Source organism: Etheostoma cragini, chromosome 7 (genome assembly GCF_013103735.1).
Source record: "Etheostoma cragini isolate CJK2018 chromosome 7, CSU_Ecrag_1.0, whole genome shotgun sequence".
Taxonomy (NCBI): domain Eukaryota; kingdom Metazoa; phylum Chordata; class Actinopteri; order Perciformes; family Percidae; genus Etheostoma; species Etheostoma cragini.
In genome coordinates this window covers 1,544,798-1,564,882 of record NC_048413.1, presented here as the reverse complement: position 1 = coordinate 1,564,882, position 20,085 = coordinate 1,544,798, and the positions used below count along the sequence as shown (strand labels likewise).

General features: G+C 39.7%; 3 protein-coding genes across 9 annotated transcripts in view; all 3 read right to left on the bottom strand.

The window, feature by feature from the left end:
* Positions 1 to 2,092, bottom strand: part of pkig (protein kinase (cAMP-dependent, catalytic) inhibitor gamma) — a 27,592-nt gene extending 25,500 nt beyond the window's left edge. Inside the window, exon 1 of one of the 2 annotated variants that reach the window (XM_034877447.1) lies at positions 1,816 to 2,092. The gene's annotated coding sequence lies outside the window, so the exon portion shown is untranslated. The remainder of the gene's footprint in view (positions 1 to 1,815) is intronic. The other variant, XM_034877444.1, reaches the window with a different exon arrangement.
* Positions 2,093 to 6,930: 4,838 nt separating this feature from the next.
* Positions 6,931 to 13,692, bottom strand: ttpal (tocopherol (alpha) transfer protein-like). 3 transcript variants are annotated; one of them, XM_034877160.1, is made up of 6 exons: positions 13,596 to 13,692; positions 11,988 to 12,214; positions 10,356 to 10,599; positions 9,511 to 9,704; positions 8,589 to 8,699; positions 6,931 to 7,688 (listed from the first exon to the last, which is right to left on the bottom strand). In XM_034877160.1, the coding sequence occupies exons 2-6, from the start codon at positions 12,195 to 12,197 to the stop codon at positions 7,422 to 7,424; spliced, it is 1,026 nt and encodes a 341-aa protein (XP_034733051.1). In that variant the 5' UTR covers positions 12,198 to 12,214; positions 13,596 to 13,692; the 3' UTR covers positions 6,931 to 7,421. The 3 variants fall into 3 exon arrangements, with proteins under 3 accessions (XP_034733051.1, XP_034733049.1, XP_034733050.1); XM_034877158.1 differs by having other exon boundaries at positions 13,464 to 13,666; XM_034877159.1 differs by having other exon boundaries at positions 13,501 to 13,612.
* Positions 13,693 to 16,620: 2,928 nt separating this feature from the next.
* Positions 16,621 to 20,085, bottom strand: part of hnf4a (hepatocyte nuclear factor 4, alpha) — a 28,309-nt gene continuing 24,844 nt past the window's right edge. For all 4 annotated transcript variants that reach the window (XM_034877155.1, XM_034877157.1, XM_034877156.1 and 1 more), the window contains exons 8-10: positions 19,302 to 19,538; positions 17,730 to 17,855; positions 16,621 to 17,208 (exon numbers count right to left, since the gene is read on the bottom strand). In XM_034877155.1, the coding sequence (XP_034733046.1) occupies positions 17,066 to 17,208; positions 17,730 to 17,855; positions 19,302 to 19,538 (506 nt within the window). In that variant the 3' untranslated portion in view covers positions 16,621 to 17,065. The remainder of the gene's footprint in view (positions 17,209 to 17,729; positions 17,856 to 19,301; positions 19,539 to 20,085) is intronic.

The following is a 20,085-nucleotide window of genomic DNA, read 5'->3' as shown; positions in this document are numbered from 1 at the left end:
CCCCCCCCCCCCCCTTGACCACTGAAGGATAACAGACCATGTTTGGTTAACTGGTACAAAGAGGGAAGACGAGGCAGTAGAGAGCTGTTCCAACAATCAAAAAAAGACATATCTGACATCAGACTGCAGATTTTCATCTCTAATTCATCATGTGGTTTAATCCCCTGCGGCATGACAGTTTTCCACTGATATAAAAACTATTATCTGCTCTTTGATGTTAAAATTGTGTCCAGAAATTCTATTCCCATTTGAGGTATGGGAGGACAGATTCACCTTGGAAGGTGATGCAGCACTGTACAGCATTTTACTCGAGCTGAAATGATAAATTAAAATAATCTGCTACTACTTTGATCATTGTTAGTCACTTATCAAGCAAAAATGCCAAATATTATGGAGTTCCAGTTTCTTAAGTTATGAAAATGTGTTAGTTTGCTTTGTGTATGTGATAGTAAATTGAACAGCTAAATGTTATGTAGTCATTAAAATATTTAATGTCATCACCTTGGGTTTTAGGACATTGGGATTGGCATTTTAAAGACAAAAGATGAGAAACTTAGATATCAATTCATTTCTGGTTCGATTTAACCATTTAAATGTAATCAAGTAAAACTGTTAATTATCAGTAGAAAAATCTAAATAAATCAATAATGGCATCCCTTGATATCCACGTTGCTTGCTTTCCTTCCTAAAATTTGGATTTTAAAGTGATGTGTAATAGTTGCCTTGAGCCATGAAATGCCAAATCAGAACATATAGTCCCACCCTGTCAAGACAAGCCACACTGGTCTGAAATAAAACTGCTTGTTAAAGTACTAACAATGGTATTTAAATGGAATGCCAACTGTTGGTATAATTTTCTATGTCTTGTAGATTATATGTTAGCCATGCACTGTTTTGGTTACAGTGAGCCAGCAAGTCCACAGGCAGGCAAGCAGCCAGTGTTTCTCCAGTACCCATGCCCAGTAACGCTGGCACTTGCCCAGCAACACTCATGCAAAATGGGGGGTCCCAGCCAGGCTGCTCCCCCATCCCTCCCAAACCCGCCTGCTTCTGAATCTCCATCCAGCCGTTTCACAAGAAGTTAGCTACAGAAAAAAATGACTGACACGCTTCCTTCTCTATCTCTCCAGGCAGGTTACTGCACAAAAACCCGCTGTCATCGCTGCGGTTAAGAAACAGAAGCCCAAGTTGATTTGTATTGATAGGGGAGGAGGGTTGCTGGCTGGACGCATTCACGAACCAGAAAAGCACCGTTGATGAGAGCGGAGATGAGAGCTATCTAGGCTGTCATTAGCTCCCCTGAATGCAGCAGCTAATGTGTGGACGGACGTGCATGTCAGTCCTTTAACACACGCGCGCGCGCGCACACACACACACACACACACACACACACACACACACACACACACACACACACACACACACACACACACACACACACACACACACACACACACACACACACACACACACACACACACACACACACTGAATGCTTCGTACGTTCGAGGGGAAAATGGGATTAACATAATGTAATTCACCGAGGGGAGTCATATGTATCCGTCTAACAGATTCACTGTTAATAAAATTGGGGGTACTAACGGCTCTGCGAAGAAATATGTATTGTCTATGGTGAGTCGCTGTGCTGGCTGGGAAAATGCCTTTTTGAAAAGCACGTTTTAAAAATATATATACTCGCTTCGTGACTGCAGTTCCCAACGACCCCGGCGGTCACTTCAAACAACAACCATTTTTTACAGGCTACACACAAAGCCGTTTTCCCGCCCTACGTATTTTACCAGTATTGCCACTAACCTTGGTCGGGTCGCCTCCTGTTATCCACTTGTTACAATGGAAACGGAACACCATGGATCCCCCAGTTAAGTTTCCTGGCAGTCGGACAAAAAAAAGCAGCAATAACGCCGAACTAGACCGATAGTGTGGATAAAAAAAATGTGGTGGTGATGAGAGAGAGGGGTGTGTGTGTGTGTGTGTTAAAGCTTGGGTGTTTTTCTCGGGGTACCGTCTGCAAACAACGAGAAAAAGGTTGTGTCTTCAAACAGCTGTTTTCCAAAATGGAGTTATCCGTGTCCCAGCCAATCAGAGCGAGCCTGAGGAGGCTCCCACTCCTCTGGGGGCTGGAGGCAACACAACACAGCACTCTGATCATCAAACACTTACACATTATGCGTCTCTGTTTTCTCTTTTCTTTTCCTTTTATGATTCATTTCGACTGGAGCTTTCATGTCATGTCTTTATTTAGACCCACTTTAAACCAGGAGACAATCCAACTAATGAGATTTCCTCGAAGGGAACTCCTGGATGGGTCTGATGTTGGTTTTAGCAGCGGTTGAGGAAGTATTGAGATCCTTTACGTCAGTTAAATGAGTAACCTACTAATAGGCTACCACACTATAAAAGAAAAATGTCCTATGTGACCGGTATAGATAGATAGATAGATAGATAGACAGATAGATAGATACTGTATTCATCCCTAAGGAAATTTTAGTCATCCAGTAGCATGACAACCATAACACAACAAACACATACACACACATATATCACACATAAAACTTAAATCACACATACACCACAAGAAAAATAATAATCCTTCACAGATATGCAATGTCCATGATAAGGTGCTATTATGTCTAGATATTTGAGCTTAATCACTGTAAATCTCAGAAATGAAATTGACATTGTTACCGGGACTTTGTCTGTGGCCTTTTTTTAATTTTTGGGCTCTGCATTTGTTGTTGATCCTGAGTCTCCACGCTCATGGCTCTCAGCTACATGACATAGGCCTATGTGAGAGAGGAGCTGCTGGTCACCTGTGTGGGTTCGTCTCATGTGGACTTTCACTGCATTGTTACGCATGAAAACATTTTCACATCCTTGACATGTATACGGCCTCAAGTCTCACCTGTGTGGGTTCTATTGGGGACTTTCAATTCTTACGCTGAAACGGTTCTCACGTTTTGCAAGAATATAGCTTCTCATCAGTGTGGATTCTTATTTGGGCTGTGAAGTTACGATGACATATAAAATCTTGGCCCACATTTTTTGCAAGAATATTGCTTCTCAGCTGTGTGTGGGTTCTCACATGGCCTGTCGATACAAAATCTTTCCCACAGGTTTTGCCAGAAAATGGCTTCTCGGTTATTGATGTGGACTTTCAACGCATTGCTAAGTTTAAAACCGTTTCCACACGCGTTACCAGAATATGGCCTCTCACCTGTATGGGTTCTCATGTGGACTGTCAAGTTACTATTGCAATAAAAATCTTTCCAACAGGTTTTGCAAGAAAACTGAATTTCTGACAAGTTAGGGCTGTGTACGTTGTCACTGTCATTTCTAGTTGACCCTGAGTCTCCATGCTTGCATGCTTTCTGATCTTGGCTCCCAGCTACATGGGAGATGTGAGAGAGGAGCTGCTGGTCAACTGTGTGCTTACCACAGAGATTAGAGCTGATTTGTCAACTTCAGACTCGGTCTGTGCTGGGCTTAGACCTTTGTCAGGATTCTGAGTGGGACCTTCCCTGCGGTCCTGTCCCCCTGCGAGTAGGAGTCAGCATAAAGGTATCATTCTCCTACTTCAGAAAGATACTCTCCCTCCCTGCAAAGCTCCTCCTGCTGCTCTTGAATCTGTGGAGGCTCTGGCTCCTCCAGGTCCACACTGGAGCTCCTCTCCTGAACACAGAGCTGCTGTTCAGCCAGAACATCCTCGTCCTTATAGCGTGTTGCTGTGGGAGCTCACAAGGAATAGGACGTCAATGTTACTGGGCTGTTGAAGAAGGAGAAGCAGACATGCAAGGAAATTAGTGCCAGCACAGGGATGCACGAAATAACCAGAAATCAAGGTAAAATCAGTTCTGCTGCTGTCAGTATTCTGCTTAATAAATACAACAAATTGCTTGTTGAGTTAAAACAAGTGAAAGGAAATCATATCCAACAGTCTTTTGTTGAATAAATACGACATTGAATTGAATATGAGGCACCACTAAAAAAGAATGAGTTACATTTTAAAGGGCTGTTTTCTACTGATATTTACGATGACGGTTAAAAAACAACATATTGTGTAGCTCTAGCAAGGATGAATGTTCTGTTTTGTCAGGCTACCCCCAGGGTTCTCCAAGTTAAATTTAAGAGTTCAAACGTGCTTTATACTTGTTGGGAGTAACTTTGGGAGTATGTTGGGTGACGTTACTTCTTGTTACCCCTCCCGTGCATTAGCATTGGTGTCAGAAAAGTAGATATCTGATGACACATTGGGGTCATTTTTTTTGATTAAATATAGTAAAAACATTACATATTGCATTGCTTTAATCATTCAATTATATATATATATACATATTTACACACATTTGTGTTTATTAATACATTATTTAATTCACTTATTCATTAATTGATATGTATTAATGTATTTATAATGTAATTTTTTATATAAAGCATATATTAATGTATCCATAGTGTAACCTGCTGCAGCAAAATGGATGAATGCCGTTAGGAACACTAGGGGGGGGGGGGCAGAGGAACAGGAGCTTTTTCCAAGCCTTGTTGAAACAATGCCACCTTCATGAAGTTAGACTTTATTGCAGGACTTTTGTATTAGACTGCATTAGTTTAAGCTAGGTATACCTTATAACCTGAGTGTATATTTGGCAGAATAAATTATCTTTATTTAAGAAAAGCTCATACTTGTGTTGTCAAATTTCACTATGACCTTCTGTCTCCTGGTTATACTGAATGCACGTCAAACTACACAGCAAGATCTCACTCTGAATTAATCTACAGTGCAATTAGTCATTAGTGTACTTAACTAGCATTTTCTGGATAACCTTTCATATAGAAAAAGGACGTTTTTTAGTATTGCTTTATCATACAGTTACATGAGCTGGCGGATAACATTTAAGTCATAGCCTAAAGAAGAACTCAGTCTGAAAAGTAAATTAATTCCTCCATGCAGCTTTGATGTACATGACTTCTGTTGAACAGAGCAGGAATGGAAGAAGAGAATGTGTCTGTCACTTTTTACTTGTTAACATCGAGGTTTCTTAACTGGCTGTTGAGGTGTAGTTTCTCATACAGTAACAAAGGATGCGAGTGCAAGGATTTTGTAAACACAAGTTACAACCCCCGCCTTTTAATCCTAAAGACGTCCCCGATTGTGACAATGCAATCTGAAAGCTCAAATCTGCACGAGTCACATTTTCACACACAGTTAGCACATTTTGTGGCTTTTAAGGCTTCGGTTTCCTTCTCATAAGTCCATTTTTGAATGAAGGACTTCTACCTGTAACAGAATATTTTGTAATCGAGTATCTCTAAACTGGGGAATTGCTGCTTCTACACAAATAAAAGGATCTGAATACTAGTTACTCCACTGTACTTCTAATCTCTTTGGGGACCCGGTATCGCTTTATATCAAAAGCGTAATGAAATAGCCACAACTTCCCCAGAGCACGCAGCATTCCACCCCCCACTGCCAACATCAGCATCCACAGCAGCACAAACAAGACACAAATAGCACTTTCTCCATTTGAGTTTAGGTCTTTACTACCAACAACAAATACCCTGCAACACAGTGTAGCTTACAGTACAGACATGCTTAAAATGAAAATATAAAAAGACAAAAACTATTCAAGTTAGTTTCGGGCTCACGCAAGAAAACAGATCCAACATTATTGCACATATCTGTACATGGCCTGGTGGGAAATTTGGCAAAGCGGATACAACCAGGACTAAATGTTCTATTTCACATGTGACTCCGGTGATCAGTGATGGCCCCATGTTAAGACAGAGTGGTGAGTAAACAGGGGAACTAAGGTTTAAAACAATTATTAAAAAAAAGACAATAACATAATGCAGATTATCTGAAATTATTATTTTTTTAAACATATTCAAGATTGATAAACTAGGCTAAACAAAAAGCCATGAAATACAGCAAAGCCATTTACTGGTAAATCCTTGTATTAATATTCCATCTCTCAACCACAGCAGCCATCCAGTTCCACTTCCCAACAAAGAAGTATATCCACTCTTATGTAACACAAGCTTTGACAATACACACAAATATTGCTTTGGTTCACACAATTCCAACTGGATTTACGATATATAGGGAAATCTACAGTTTAAGGCAATGCTTAAGACTGACACATACACAAAAAACTGTCTCTATTGTTGTTTTTTAAGTTTCTATATACAGTTTGAGAAACTGTTTTTAGAATTCCTTCTTGGTGGCAAATTATGAAATGATGACTGAGAGGGGTTACTTTTGTATTAATCTCTACATGTTTTAACGTGCTGGGATACAAATCCAGATTCCGGGTTCCGTGCAAAAATGTATTTCAAGGTTAGCTAAACCGGAAACTCTGAGCAACGCTACATCTGGAACGTTGTGAAGAAAATGTGGATGTTGCAACAAGGCAGGCCTGCTTGGTTCTTTTGGCAAATGACTGTAGAGATTTAAAAAGAATAAGTTTACGGCGTTTCCTCTCTAACTGGGATGTTTTTTATACTGATTGGTGGGTTGCTGAGGATGAAGAACACAAAAATGACAAGACTTTTAGTCTAAAACTTGACTAACAAAAAAACATGTGAATGGCTAAATATGACTAAAACTAACAAGGACGTTTGGCACAAGATTAATACTAAATTAAAAATAGGTGACAAAATGAACACTACTGGTAAGAGCTACTGAGGTTTAACCATGTATCAGCTAATTTAAATAACTCACCTTACTGTATTCAATTATGTAAACTGTGAACTTCTGTAATATTGTATGTGGCATTTTCTTTTGCGGGGTGCACCTACACAACTACTTCCTTCCCAAGAATGTTTTGCAAGAGGCAGGGCCGCTCCGGAGCTTAGCGCCGCCCGGGACAACAGCGATTGGTCTACAGAAATGCAAACAACCCCAGAGCAGTTTTTCTCCTATCCCAGAATGTATGCTCCTGTTGCCGGACCTTCCTCAGCAGTGCTATGGCGAGAGGTCTGCCACAACAAAGACTGTGGATTTTGTTCCCCATCTCTTACGTTGGTAGCACATTAGGAAGGGATCCTTTAACGTTCAGTATGGACAAGAGGAATAATGACATGCTTCAGTGTACATATGGGCGCCTGACTATTGAAAAAATGTGAACTTATCCTTCAAGTACCAGACATAACTACGCAGAAGGGCCACCAATAATGGCTAAACATGCACAGGCGCATGTCAGAAGCCTCTTCGCCAGAGCCGGCAGCTGCCTTGGAACCAGGATTGAATGCTGTACCTACCTATATATATATATATGTATCTACCTGTAGTAGTGCTGCTGAGTTGGTCAAATAAATCATGTATAATATCTGCAACTTGCCCTGTAAAAGTCTACACGCGTGTTTGAGATGAAGCAGAAAGCGTCTCAGTGGTGGGCGTGTGTGCATCAGTAACAGTAGTAGAGCTGCGAGCGCAGCCCCCTGAAGGTGTCGTCGTCCTGCTGTCCCTCAAACAGCATGGCGTCTGGAAGCACCACGCCCTCTAGTGGATCCGGCTGGCAGAACTCCACTATGAATTCCTCCTCGCAGTTCAGAAGCACTTTCGACCACGCAGACAAGTCCAGCTGGGCCGCGATGCCGCCGTACTCCTCGGGCAGAACCGAGCGGGGGATGTTCCGGTGCAGGGAGCGCAGGTCGGAGCCGTGGAGGATGTACTGTGGGGGGAGACAGCACAGACTGTCAGGGACGTCATCAGTCTCATCTTCACACTCATTACTCCCAGTAGCTATAAGGGCTGCACAGTATGTTGTTCTTTATTGTTATCGTCATATCAACAATAAGCAATAAACACATGACGAAAGACTGCGTCATATCTCAAAAGACACTCAAAGATTTATTTTTGTATTTGTTGACTCTCATTTGTTTTTAATTCAATAAGCAATTTGTTGTATTTGAGTAGAATACTGAGAGCAGCATTGTCATTACGATATCCAACATTATTGCATCTTCTCCTCATATGGTGCAGTCCTAGTGGCTGTGATCAATATTTTATGTGAACTTAGAGACATTACTCATTAAACCCACAAAGAATTATCACCCAACTCTGCAGCATCATCTCAGCTCTGGTGAGATTTATGGCTTCTTTATGCCCGTTGTTTTGGTTTTACAGCTTCCATAACTTTACTGATTTTTACTCTCATACCAACGCTTTCAGCTGTTTTCAGTTGAAAAGCTCTAAAAACCAACTGTACAGCAGCAAGATACAGTTAGCAGCTAGCTGGGGAACATAGCGGAGCATTTAGCAGCTAGAGAGCCAGATTATTCTCTCAGAGATGGTGGAGCGCAAATCAGAGCTACACTTATTACTAGACATACATTTTCTAAGTAAAATTAATACTAATGTCGCTGTATCTGCTGATTGTTAAAATAAATACTGTATACTAAAATGTATTGAATGAACACAAAAGGAACCCCTGCTCAGGACATTTGGGAAAATACAAGTTGTTTGGCTTGAGTTCATTCCCCTGAAAAGAAAAAATGCTTAGCCTTCTATTCTGCACACATTTTTGAAATGGTCCTTTGTTTCAAACAGAAGAGTCATGCTCAGTAGTTACCCTCTCTGCCATCTTCTCCTTCAGAAAGGGCTTTATTATAGCGAAGATGCCTTTGAAGATCATGGGCTCGTTTATTATGTTAACGGCCTTGATTCTGATTGGAAAGCCGTCCTGTGAATTAGAAGAGAAACTGCGTTCAGAACCGTCACAGCTGGTCCTTGTCAAACATTTCATCCGTGTTTTATGTAAATATTACACACACTACATTTCAGATGTGTTTTATGTAACTATTACACACTCTCCATTTCAAATGTGTTTTATGTAAATATGCCTGTTCAGCTTTTTTGAAGAGTTTTGAAGTTGCCACTTCTCCATAGTCAGTGTGTTAATAGTCTCGCTTTGTCAGACTATCCTCCACGCTGCTGTGGAGGAAGGTCTGTCCAGCCACACGGCACTCTGGGATGATGTATTACATGCTCTGGTTTATCTGCATTTCTTTAAACCAATCACAATCATCTTGGGTGATGCTAAGCGCCGGACGGCGCTCAGATTGGACAGATAGTCTAGCTAGCTGTCTGGATTTACCCTGCAGAGATCTGAGGACCAGGTAACCATAGTCCTCATACATCGACAAGAGTTTAAAACCAACACAGTAGCATGAGCTATTTCAATTAGCTGATCCATGGTTAAATACATGCTCTTACCAGTGTATTGCCTTGTGTATTTTTTCCATAGCAAATCCAAGCCAATCGGCTCCAAAATGTCCCAGTTAGACAGCAAATACCGTAAACATATTCTTTGTAAATCTTTACAGTCATTCCCTGAAAGAACCAAGCAGGCCTGCCTTGTTGCACCATCCACATTGTCTTCAAAACGTGCCGTTTTTAGCGTCAAATAGTTATTTGCTAACGTCATTTTGAAACACATTTAATTCAGACAACATGAAAGGGTCATTACATCCCCCGATGTTTGTGTTTCTCACCTGAAGGATGCTTACAACTTTTTTGGCGAGGAACGGGCCTGGATTGGACGCTTGGGACATGCCCACTCCGGTGTAGTCGGCTAAGATCACAATACCGTTCACCTGCGTCTCCTCCGGCTGGATCAGCTTCTCCAGAGTCAGATAAAGGGCCCTCACATTGTCAACAAATGGATAATCATTTGGTTTCCATTTCCCTGTAGAATGAGAAGGAGTTGAATGAGTTGAGTAAGTGCACATCATGAGTAAAGCCCGTACTGGAGGAATTAGTCACACAGTATGTTCTTAAGAATTTTAAAAAAGTACACCAAGTCCGAGGTCTACTGAATAGGACAGCTAAGGGGAAAACAGTATTTATAAACTGGTTAGTATGGACTGTCTCCCAATGTCTCTCGCCCTGCAAAACGCTGTCCGTTTAGGGACAAGAAGAAACTTCAAGCTAGCAAGCTACATGCTAAAAATGTTGTGTAAAAGTTTTGAAAAAAATGGGGCAGGACTGCTTGGTTCTTTTAGGGAATAATTGACAATGGATCAGCTGATTTAATTAGCTCATGTTACCGTAGTGTGTGAACAGTTAACTTCATTTAATATTGGATGGGTCATTTTCTTTGGCGGGGTGCAAATGTTCCACCAAAACAAGTTCCTTCCTGAGACTATTTTGCAGAGTCAAGACCATTTTGATTGGTTTAAAGAAATGTAAACAAATGCAACAGATCGTATTTTTTTTTCCTGCTATGCCAGAATGCATGTGTGGTGTAGCCAGTAAGGTCTGGTAATGTGACACTATAAAATGGTTAAATCCTTATTAAACTGCTGAACTCTCCAGTGAAGATAAAGGAGTCACCAACCTGGCCGGAGACAGAGGATGTATCTCCCGTTGGGGTCGGGCTGTGGCAGGACCGTGAGAAAGCCCAGGTCCAGGACGTGTTTCACTGTGGATGGCTTCAGGTCCTGGAACACCTCCGGCCAAGCCTTACGGCCGGCGTGGTAGTTGAGCAGCAGCTGCAGGGCACGGTCATAGTCAAACTTCCTGGCCCGCAGGAAGCGCAGCAGGAAGGCGTCGTCCAGCCGGGTCCTGAGGTTGGGCTGTTCCTAAAGAGTGATGGGAATATATATATATATATATATGTACACACACACACACACACACACACACACACACACACACACACACACACACACACACACACACACACACACACACACACACACACACACACACACACACACACACACACACACACACACACACACACACACACACACACACACACACACACACACACACACACACACACACACACACACACACACACACACACACACACACACACCACTACTTTTAGGGACCGTTGTCTCTTCATTCAATACCTTACGAGTAAATCTCATCAGCGTCAGTGAGCCAATAAGCATGCTTCTACCAAACTCTAATAAGGTCTATGATTGGCTGTCTGACGTCACACGTCGTAGAGACACAGGAAAAACTCAACATTACACAGACATGGGCTCACATAGTAGGAGCTGAAACATAAATAAAAAGATTTGTGCCGTAATCTGGAATGTTGTTTTTTTCTTTCATAAAAAATTGTTCTTGATAAAAAAGTATCGTTAAGGAACAGGTATTGAATATGTGCAATTTTAACCAGTCTGACTCAATGGATAAAGAGTTGGTAAACAGGGTGGAAACAGTAAAATTATGCAAATGAAACAACAAAATAAAGGGAATCTAATTGAGCTGAGTCTGACGATATTCTAGATTTTTGTCATTGTCAACAAAGCCCATGGATAGATGGAAACACCAACAATGATTTGATCCTATTGACTGTCTGTGTGTGTTTCTAAAGCCTGATACATCTTCCTATTCCTCTATGCCAGAGAGCTCTGTTGATGTCCATTAAACACAACAGTGAGCCACAGTTGTATACACTCTTTATTACAATGAATATGGGCAATCTAGTGTATTTGAAATCAATCCCACACCATCCTGCTGCTGTAAATACCCACTTGAGCAATATGTCGGTCTTTAAAAACGTAAGAAACCTTAAGTAACATTTGCCAAAAACTAAAGTACCCAAGAGTTTTAGAAAGATTTTTTTTTTAAGTGTATATATCTGACCCATTTTTAAAGACTCCACAGCTGGAGAAGTCAGAAAGTACTTGAGACAAAGTATAATATTGTTGATTTTTATTTTTTTGTTGGATTTGTTTGCAATAACAAAAATACACTATTAAATTTAAAAAGTTTGGCCTATTCTTTAGACTACACATTGTGATTAAAAGTTACCATCATTATCCTTTTGATGGTGTATACAGTGTGCAATTATCTTGTACACTGATGGTTATTCATGTATTCATATTTGTAAAACTCACTGCTGTACAAGAACACTGCTGGCTTATGATTTTTTAAATTTAATTTTTTTTAAATGTGATCCAAAAAAAAGTATATAAATACAGGCACATACAGTGAGAGACGTTAATACCTTCAGTATCATGTCTCTCAGTGCTTGGACATCCCGGAGACGCCACTCTGGCTTCTCCTGGAGCTCCTCTCGTGCCTTGTGCACCAGCTCGGGGGTCAGGGTGCAGGAATACATGGGTGGGGGGGGTCCGGGGAACCAGCTGTGTCCTGTAGCTGCTGATGGGTCCAGAGGAGGAGACCTGAGGTCGATGGACTCATGCTGGTCGGCCATGGACGGTCTGGGTGGACCTGTTTGGGAAAGATCCGGGTTAGCTTTTTTTGGAGCTTTCACACACAGTCGCCAAGAGTAACTAAGTACATATGCAAGTACTGCAAGTACTGCAAGTACAGATTAGGGCTGCACGATACAAGGAAAGTATGCAATAATCTTGTTGAATATCGCAATATAAAAGATTTTCTTTCTCTTTTTTTCCTACAGTAGTATGACTCTTTTTTGCTATATTTATTTGAATTTGGAAAATTTGATTTCTTATGTAAATATAAAGATTTTGTATATGAATGTATGTATGTATATAACTAAATAAAGAAAAAAACAGTTAAAATGAGCAACACCTGAAACATCTACAGCAGTTAAATGCAAACATATGAATGCAGCAGAATTTTATGAGATTTTGTGAAACAATTTCTTATTAAATGTAACCATAGTCCAGTGTGAAGTATAGGTTTTAAAATATGGTACTTTATCATTCCAATATCCATTAAGCACACTATCTTTACACTATTATGTGTCTATATTGCCAATTAAACTGATTATCGCGTATATATATATATATATTTTATATTGTATATTAAAGTTTTACATCCCATTAAGTTAGTCTATTCATTAATTCCTGCTAATATATAATCATTCATTCATGCTTATGAACAGACAGTTTAAAGCAAAAATCAAATTGGTATAATGGTTGTTGTTTTTTTTTAAAGGTAAGGGGAATGTTCCCTGAAGGTTGCAAGGTTAGGGGAACGTTATGGGAACGTTCTGAGAACGTTCGATGTAACCATAAACTAACGTTCCCAGAACGTTAAACCAACTTTCTTATGCAACCAAAACCTAACCAAACCTAACCTTCAGGGAACGTCCCCGAAACCAAAAACAAACGTTCCCAGAACGTTCTGGGAGCCAACAATTGTTAGCCGGGGAGTATTTCCAGAGTATGGTATTATAAGCCTACGTTAACTTAAGAGTAGCTAGAGAATCTGAATACTTCTTCCGCCACAGCACATACACAGTTTACACCCATTAATACCAGTATACCAAAGTGGAGAACTAGGACAACATGCAGTATATTGGAATTAAAAGGTTCCCTATCTGAAAAGAGTAGTAGAGTTCCCTACAACAGCACTAACGCTATGTATTTGTTCAGCATTTAGTCAGAGCCTTAGTCGAGACGTAGCTAGCTAGCTAGCTAGTTAATACAACCTGCTACAGTACAGAACCAATGCGACAGAACTAAAGTCAGAAAAATGACTGAATACCAACCAGAAAATTCTTTCAACATTCAACGACTAGGACATACATAAACGCATTTTATCAGCATCCACTGGCAAGAGATAAAAATGTCCAAGAAAACATAGCGACGACCAGAAAAAGTGTCAAAAATCACAACAGAACATGTCAGGGAAATCCTTTTTCCGGGTAGAGAGATTGCGCTCTCTCATTTGTCCAAATTGACGCACGAGGGCGGTCGAGTTTAACGTCTGTTGTTTTGATGGTGATGCCGCGTTCATTGGTCCCTCGGAAATGAGCCACTGAACTGAAAGAAACATGGACCTTGTCATAAAAATGTTTTTTTTCGCCTCGTGAGTTCTTGATTTATTTGTGTTTATCTTAAAATGAAAACGTCATTCCCACAAAAGACTAACTGACTTAGCAATATTTTACTTGCTAAGACGAACACTTCATTCTACGTCTCTTGTTTCGCGCAGCTTGAGTGCACTTAAACCTAACATGTTGCAAACTAACATTATATTAAATTGGCATTAGAAAAAATAGAGCCTGTGTGTTTTTATAGTAGGCTGCAGCAGTTCAATGCATACTGCGTGGAGTTGTAGGCCTATTTTATGCATATTTGTATATCTATCTTTGTTCTATTTTTGATTGGTTTCTAATTAGTTTGTTCCAGTATTGAATGAAGTACTTGAGAGCAATACCCGAGTAAAAGTACACGCATCTCACCAGAAAATAACTTTAGTAGAAGTTAAAGTAACTTTTCAGCATATTACTTAAATGTCTTAAAGGATCTGATATGTACTGTACTTAAGAATCAAAAGTATTGTTCTGATATTAAATGTATTTAAGTATTAGAAGCAAAAGGAAAAGTACAATTTTTTTTTTTTTGATGATGGTCAAAGGTGTATAACGTTATCGTCACCTCAAAACTGTTGTTTTTTTAATTTTATATGTACATATACACTACCGGTCAAAAGTTTGGGGTCACTCACAAAACTTCCATTGGACTCCATTATAGACAGAATCCCAGCTGAGATCAGTTGCCTTGTTTTTTTTAACCAGGGCAGCAGTTTCCAGATGACATTATGTGCTTACATAATTGCAAAAGGGTTGTTTAATGTTTTCTTAGTTAGTTTTTTAAAATAATATCAGATTAGTAAACAAAATGTGCCTTTGGAACATTGGATCAATGGTTGCTGATAATGGGAAATGTAGATATTGCATTAAAGATCAGCCCCCCCACTCAGATCAGCTGGTATCCTGTCTATAATGGAGGGAAATGGAAATTTGTAAGTGACCCCAAACGTTTGACCGGTAGTGTACATATATACATATATATATATATAAATGTCTTTATTTAAAAGGGACAGCAAACATTCATCAACATGAGTGCAGAGTCTAACACGTATATGTGCCAGATTTAGCCACACAGACTCAATTTTATCAGCAGTCCCTTTAGAAAAGTATAGTATAGATGCATGAAAAAGCTACTTAAGGACAAGACGGGTTTGTTCTTATTTTCAACAAGGAAAATATCATAAGTAGCAATTGCACTTGAATTCAGTAGATGGCAGGTTTTGCCTTCATAGGCCTAATACTGTCACTATAGGATCCATCGTCTCAGGATCTGTCAGATATGTTTTTCACTGTGAATATAAAATTAATTCTTAATACTAATACATCTCATGTATCCTAATGTAGACCTAGTCATGTGTACGTATGCTAAGATGTTTGTATTTTTGTAAAATCAAAGTACTTTTTAATCTACTCTCCCTTCGAGGATGACTATCACGTCTGAAGCTTCCACTTGTTTTCTTAGTCAAACCTCCTGCTAAATGCAGCACATTGATAACAGCTACAGATTTGTTTCACTGGAATGTGAAATAAATCCTTGACATGTCGACAATCCCTCTCCCTCTCCAAATCAGTGCTATCTATAATGATTTTATGGCACTTTATCTGATCCGAGTCTGAGGCAACATGTTGCGTTAGGCTATCAGTGAACAAGCAGCACTGCCACGTTGGACCCATTTTCCATCTTGTCTGATTTCTGTATGTACTTGTCAGCGAATTGCAACATTCACTCCTCAGAAAACCATTGTCTCATTATTACATATAGTCTGAAATATGGTCTGCAGAAAATGCAATGTAAAAATAAATCTTAAGATTTATTAATTTGTGTTCACATTTTAAGGCGAAGCATTGCCTGTTTTTGTAAGGCAGTAGAGGTTACAAGGCATCATTTATTCCATCAGTTAAACCATGACAACCAACTAAACAAAATATATAATTTATATTTTTAAAAACCAATACAACACACTATTGGGAAACTTCTTCAGTGTGTCTGCCTGGGACTTTTACAAAGTGGCACCACAGAGCTCACTATGTGTAGAAAGAGTCCTTGGTGTAAATTTTAATGCGTTCAATTTTACTACTGGCAATGTGTTTTTCCAGTAAATAACACCAACCACATATATTTTAGTCTTGTCACAGAATGTTGGAAAGCTGAACTCGTTCAAGTGATTTCCTTAAAGGAGAATTTCGGTCAATTTCAACACAATTGGTTGTGAATGTGGAGTGCTGTCAGTAGAGAAAAATATGAAAACATGCGGTGCTGTCTACACCGTGTTATCCTCCTGCTAGCGTTGGCACCCAGGAGGCTGAAACAGGGCAAGTTTTAAATGTGTTGTTAGCCTCTAAACATGTTCAAAATTTCATTAAAAGTGCCTACCCATGTCTAGTGATTCCTTCCATGGGAACACAGTGAATCTGACTGCAGCAGATCTGACAGAAAAGCCTGTTTAAACTAGTGTGGACTTCATCAGAAAACAGGAAAAAAACAGAGGTCTGTGCACTGGTTGAATTACCACAACTTTTCTACTGCAGTCAAATTTGCTGTGTTTACTTGGATGGAATCACTCCACATGGGTAGGCACTTGTAATGAGATTTTGAACATGTTTAAAGGCTAAAAACACGTTTTAAAACTTGCCCTGTTTGAGCCTGTTGGGTGCTAACTCTAGCAGGAGGATAACCCGGTGTAGACAGCACTGATTGGTTAGTTTTTCTCTCGACTGACAGACCTCCACATTTACAGACAACAGAGCTACATGCTGGAATTGACCGGAATTCTCCTTTAAGTTTTGATAAAATGAGAATTTACTGACTTCCTGACTGGAAGTTGACAAAACTAATGACAACAAAATAAAATACTGTGCAATACTAAATACATGACAATGTAAGGCCTCCTGTAACATTCATAAAATACTGACGTGATCACGTCACCATGTCTAACATGAGCCTTGCTGCACACACTGAGGCCATGCTCAAGGAAGTGATGTTACCCAATAATAAAACTACATATGTACAACAATAGGATAGGTTTGATGCTTATAGTTTTTTCTGGCTTTCGCTGAGCTGTGGAGCTCAACTGCAGCTGCATGTGTGAACAAATAGATCCCTGAAGAAAAACAGCAATCTGCAAGGGACATAATTGCAATCATATTCTATATTTAACAACTTTATTGTTTCAGTCAAGATAACAGCTTCATTGCTGTTAATGTATAAACTTATATATAAAGACCCTGGTTTAGCACAATAAAAAAGAAAAAAAAGAAACAGGGTTAGAGGACCGTTAGATGGCCTCTTGCTTCGTAATAGTAGGCTGAGGGATGGAGGTCGGGTGCTTGGGCACGGTGGCTATGACCCCCTGAGCCAGTTTATAATGTTCTGAGCTGGAGGCAGTAGGCGGAGACGGGATTGGGGTTTCAGGAGTAGCTGAAAGTAGAACACAAAAGAACAGGAGCGAGTTAGAAACTGTAGCATAAGAAGGTGTATTTTTACCATTTTGTGGTATAACATGTTTTTGGGGCACAACACAATTTTCAGATAAAGGAATAAGCACTTTTGTGAAATTTCTCAGAGCATTAAACATGTTAAGAAACAATAACAGAAGTTCTCTTTGACAAAATAAGCCAGATTAGTTCCCATGAAGAATTTAGAGGATTATTCTGCCAAGCCTTTGCAAGTTTGTCCTTTCAGCTGCAAGATTAATGCAGGTAACACTGCTCCATGTGCAGTTACCTGCATGTGCAGTTACCTGCACATGGAGCTAGGTGACGGAGACTTGACTGTTCATTAAAGTATGTTTGATTGTCTGTTCACTTGGAATTATTCTTCTGATCACACAGATCGACAAAAATGTCCCGGTTTCCCTACTGTATGTCAGTGAAAAAACGTGGACAATTAAAATTAGATGCCAGAACGGTTGTACTTGACATTTGTGTTTTTGTCCTTACAGATTTGACAGTTATGGATGGGCGTTGGCATGTTGCTGGTCACTATAATGTTGCTGCTGCTGAGGTGTTCCTGAACCAGGTGAGGGTGCAGGGAGTGAGGTGCGTGTGGAGCCTCATTGGCCGAACCTGAGAGACAAAAAACACAAATAAACAGTCGGTCTCAATTCACTGCAGCGTGCAAGTGACCACTAGCCTAGAAAGCCCTGGACCCCACAGCTATTCTTTTTCTAGCATCTGTTTGGGCCCTCCTCACATGAGAGCCCTGGGTGTTCAGTCCACTCCTCCCCCCCGCCATCACTCCAATCACTGTAGTCAAAGCATTACTGTAAAAAAGATCACAGTATAGCCACTATAGAACTGTAAATAGTAAAGTTAACTACTGTATTTTACTGTTGTGTTTAATTGTTTTGTATTTTACAATGAATACATAAAATACTGTAAATGGAAGTACGGTACCTTTACTATGAAAATAATTCACAGTAACTTGCTGACAGTTGTTGCCAGTAAATTACTGTAAATTTTACCTTAAATTTGTCATAGTGTAATTAATGAGCAGAATTACTTGCTGAGTAAATACAAAATGTGCTCTTGCGATTTCTGGATCTGGAGTTCCAGGGTGTGTGACCACACTAGTAATGCTACATTCCTCTATAGTCTATATCAAGGTATCCCAATTTGGGGCCCGTGGGCCAAGTTTCGGACAAATTCCCCTCTTATTACAAAAGTGCTCTAAAAAGATTTTTTTTTAAACCTAACCATTACGACTACAAAACTTAAACTGGAATGTAAAAAGCACAGTGCTGGTGAAGTTCCACTTTTACAACGGTGGACGAAACAGCTGTTTCAAATTAATGTTTCAGTCAGAAAGTCTTTCCTTTGAAATAAATGTTCATAGATCATCTCTGCAAATTAATAAATTGACCTAAAGGCAGTGTTATTAGGGTTTCCGCTGGGTTTCAAAATCCAAATTTTAAGCCTTTAAAAGTCTTAAATAGGCTAATTTATTGTGTTTTAGGCCTTAAATCATTTTAAACAGATTAATCTTCTTAACCTTCCAACGTCCATGTAACACTACCTCTAATGCCTATTATAAAAAACATATTATTTCCTGGTGTTGTAGTCTTTCTTTTCATAGTCCAAATACAATTTGCTGTATATGTACAGTTTTGTAGTATTGTGTGTCGCTTTAATTTAATTTGAAGAAATGTTATTGCTTTGCAATTACTTTTGTGACTCATTCGTTGTACATTAATGTTGTGATATGGGACTCAAATTACATTCATAAAGAACTTGAAAAGTCTTAAAAAGTCTTAAATTTGACATAATGAAACCTGCATAAATCCTGGTTATTATTTTGAAATTTGATTTTAGATTTAAAATGTTATTTCACTAAATATATTACATTCTAAGGTTATTTTTAGGCCCGTGGCCTGCCATCCAGATAAATATTTGGCCCTACATATGAAAGGATTTGGGCGCCTCTGGTCTATGTACACATAAAGTTTGTATACTGACCCAAAGCCTATAAGGTCAGAGGTCATGGTTGGTTACCATTGATGTGAAAGGGCTCACCTCCGAGCAGCATTTCCTGTAGCAGGTTGTCGATCTTGGCCATGCCGAAGAGTTTAACAAACTGGATCTGCTCGATCATCTGCCAGGTGATGCTCTGCAGCGTGGGCAGCAGCAGCAGCAGCTCTCCGAAGCGGCCCCGCGAGTCGTACTGCCGGTCGTTGATGTAGTCTTCCAGGCTGACCTGGACCTGGTATCGCATCCGCTTGATCTTTCCAGGGTCGCTCAGACCTTTAGCGTCTGTGGGCGAATAAAAGCAGGGGGGGTGTTTGCAAAGACTTATTGGGTTGGAACCTTTTTGTCTGTATGTATAGCTAACACATGGAGGTGGAAAGTAACAAATTACAATTACTCAGGCGACTGTACTCGCGTGGCTTTTCTGTGTACTTTTCCTTTTTAAAGTTCTTTTTTAACTGTAATTTTACTTTTACCTAAGTAGGTTTTGTTTGAAGTATTTTTCTTCTGCTACATTTTAATTCACATCCGTTACTGAGATATAAAAAAAATGAATGCCCTCATCAAATCGCAAAAGTCAATTTACAATGCGATTTAATTGAATAAGCATAATTAGTATAAAGAAAATAAGTATAAATATGAAAAAGTATGTCTCCCCCCACTGTTAAAGAGTAACTAAGTAAATTTTACTCTGAGTACGTTTTTTCTTTTTCTTTTTGGGGATTTTAGGCCTTTATTATGTATGACAGCTGAAGATGTGTAAAGGGGATAGAGAGAGAGAGAGAGAGAGAGAGAGAGAGAGAGAGACAGAGAGAGAGAGGGGGAGAGAGAG

Coding starts and splice junctions, on each gene's coding strand:
- ttpal (XM_034877158.1), bottom strand. Junction 10,600..11,987: donor TGAGAGACATGATACTGAAG/GTATTAACGTCT, acceptor ATCACTCTTTAG/GAACAGCCCAACCTCAGGAC. Junction 7,689..8,588: donor AGGAGAAGATGGCAGAGAGG/GTAACTACTGAG, acceptor CTCCCCCCACAG/TACATCCTCCACGGCTCCGA.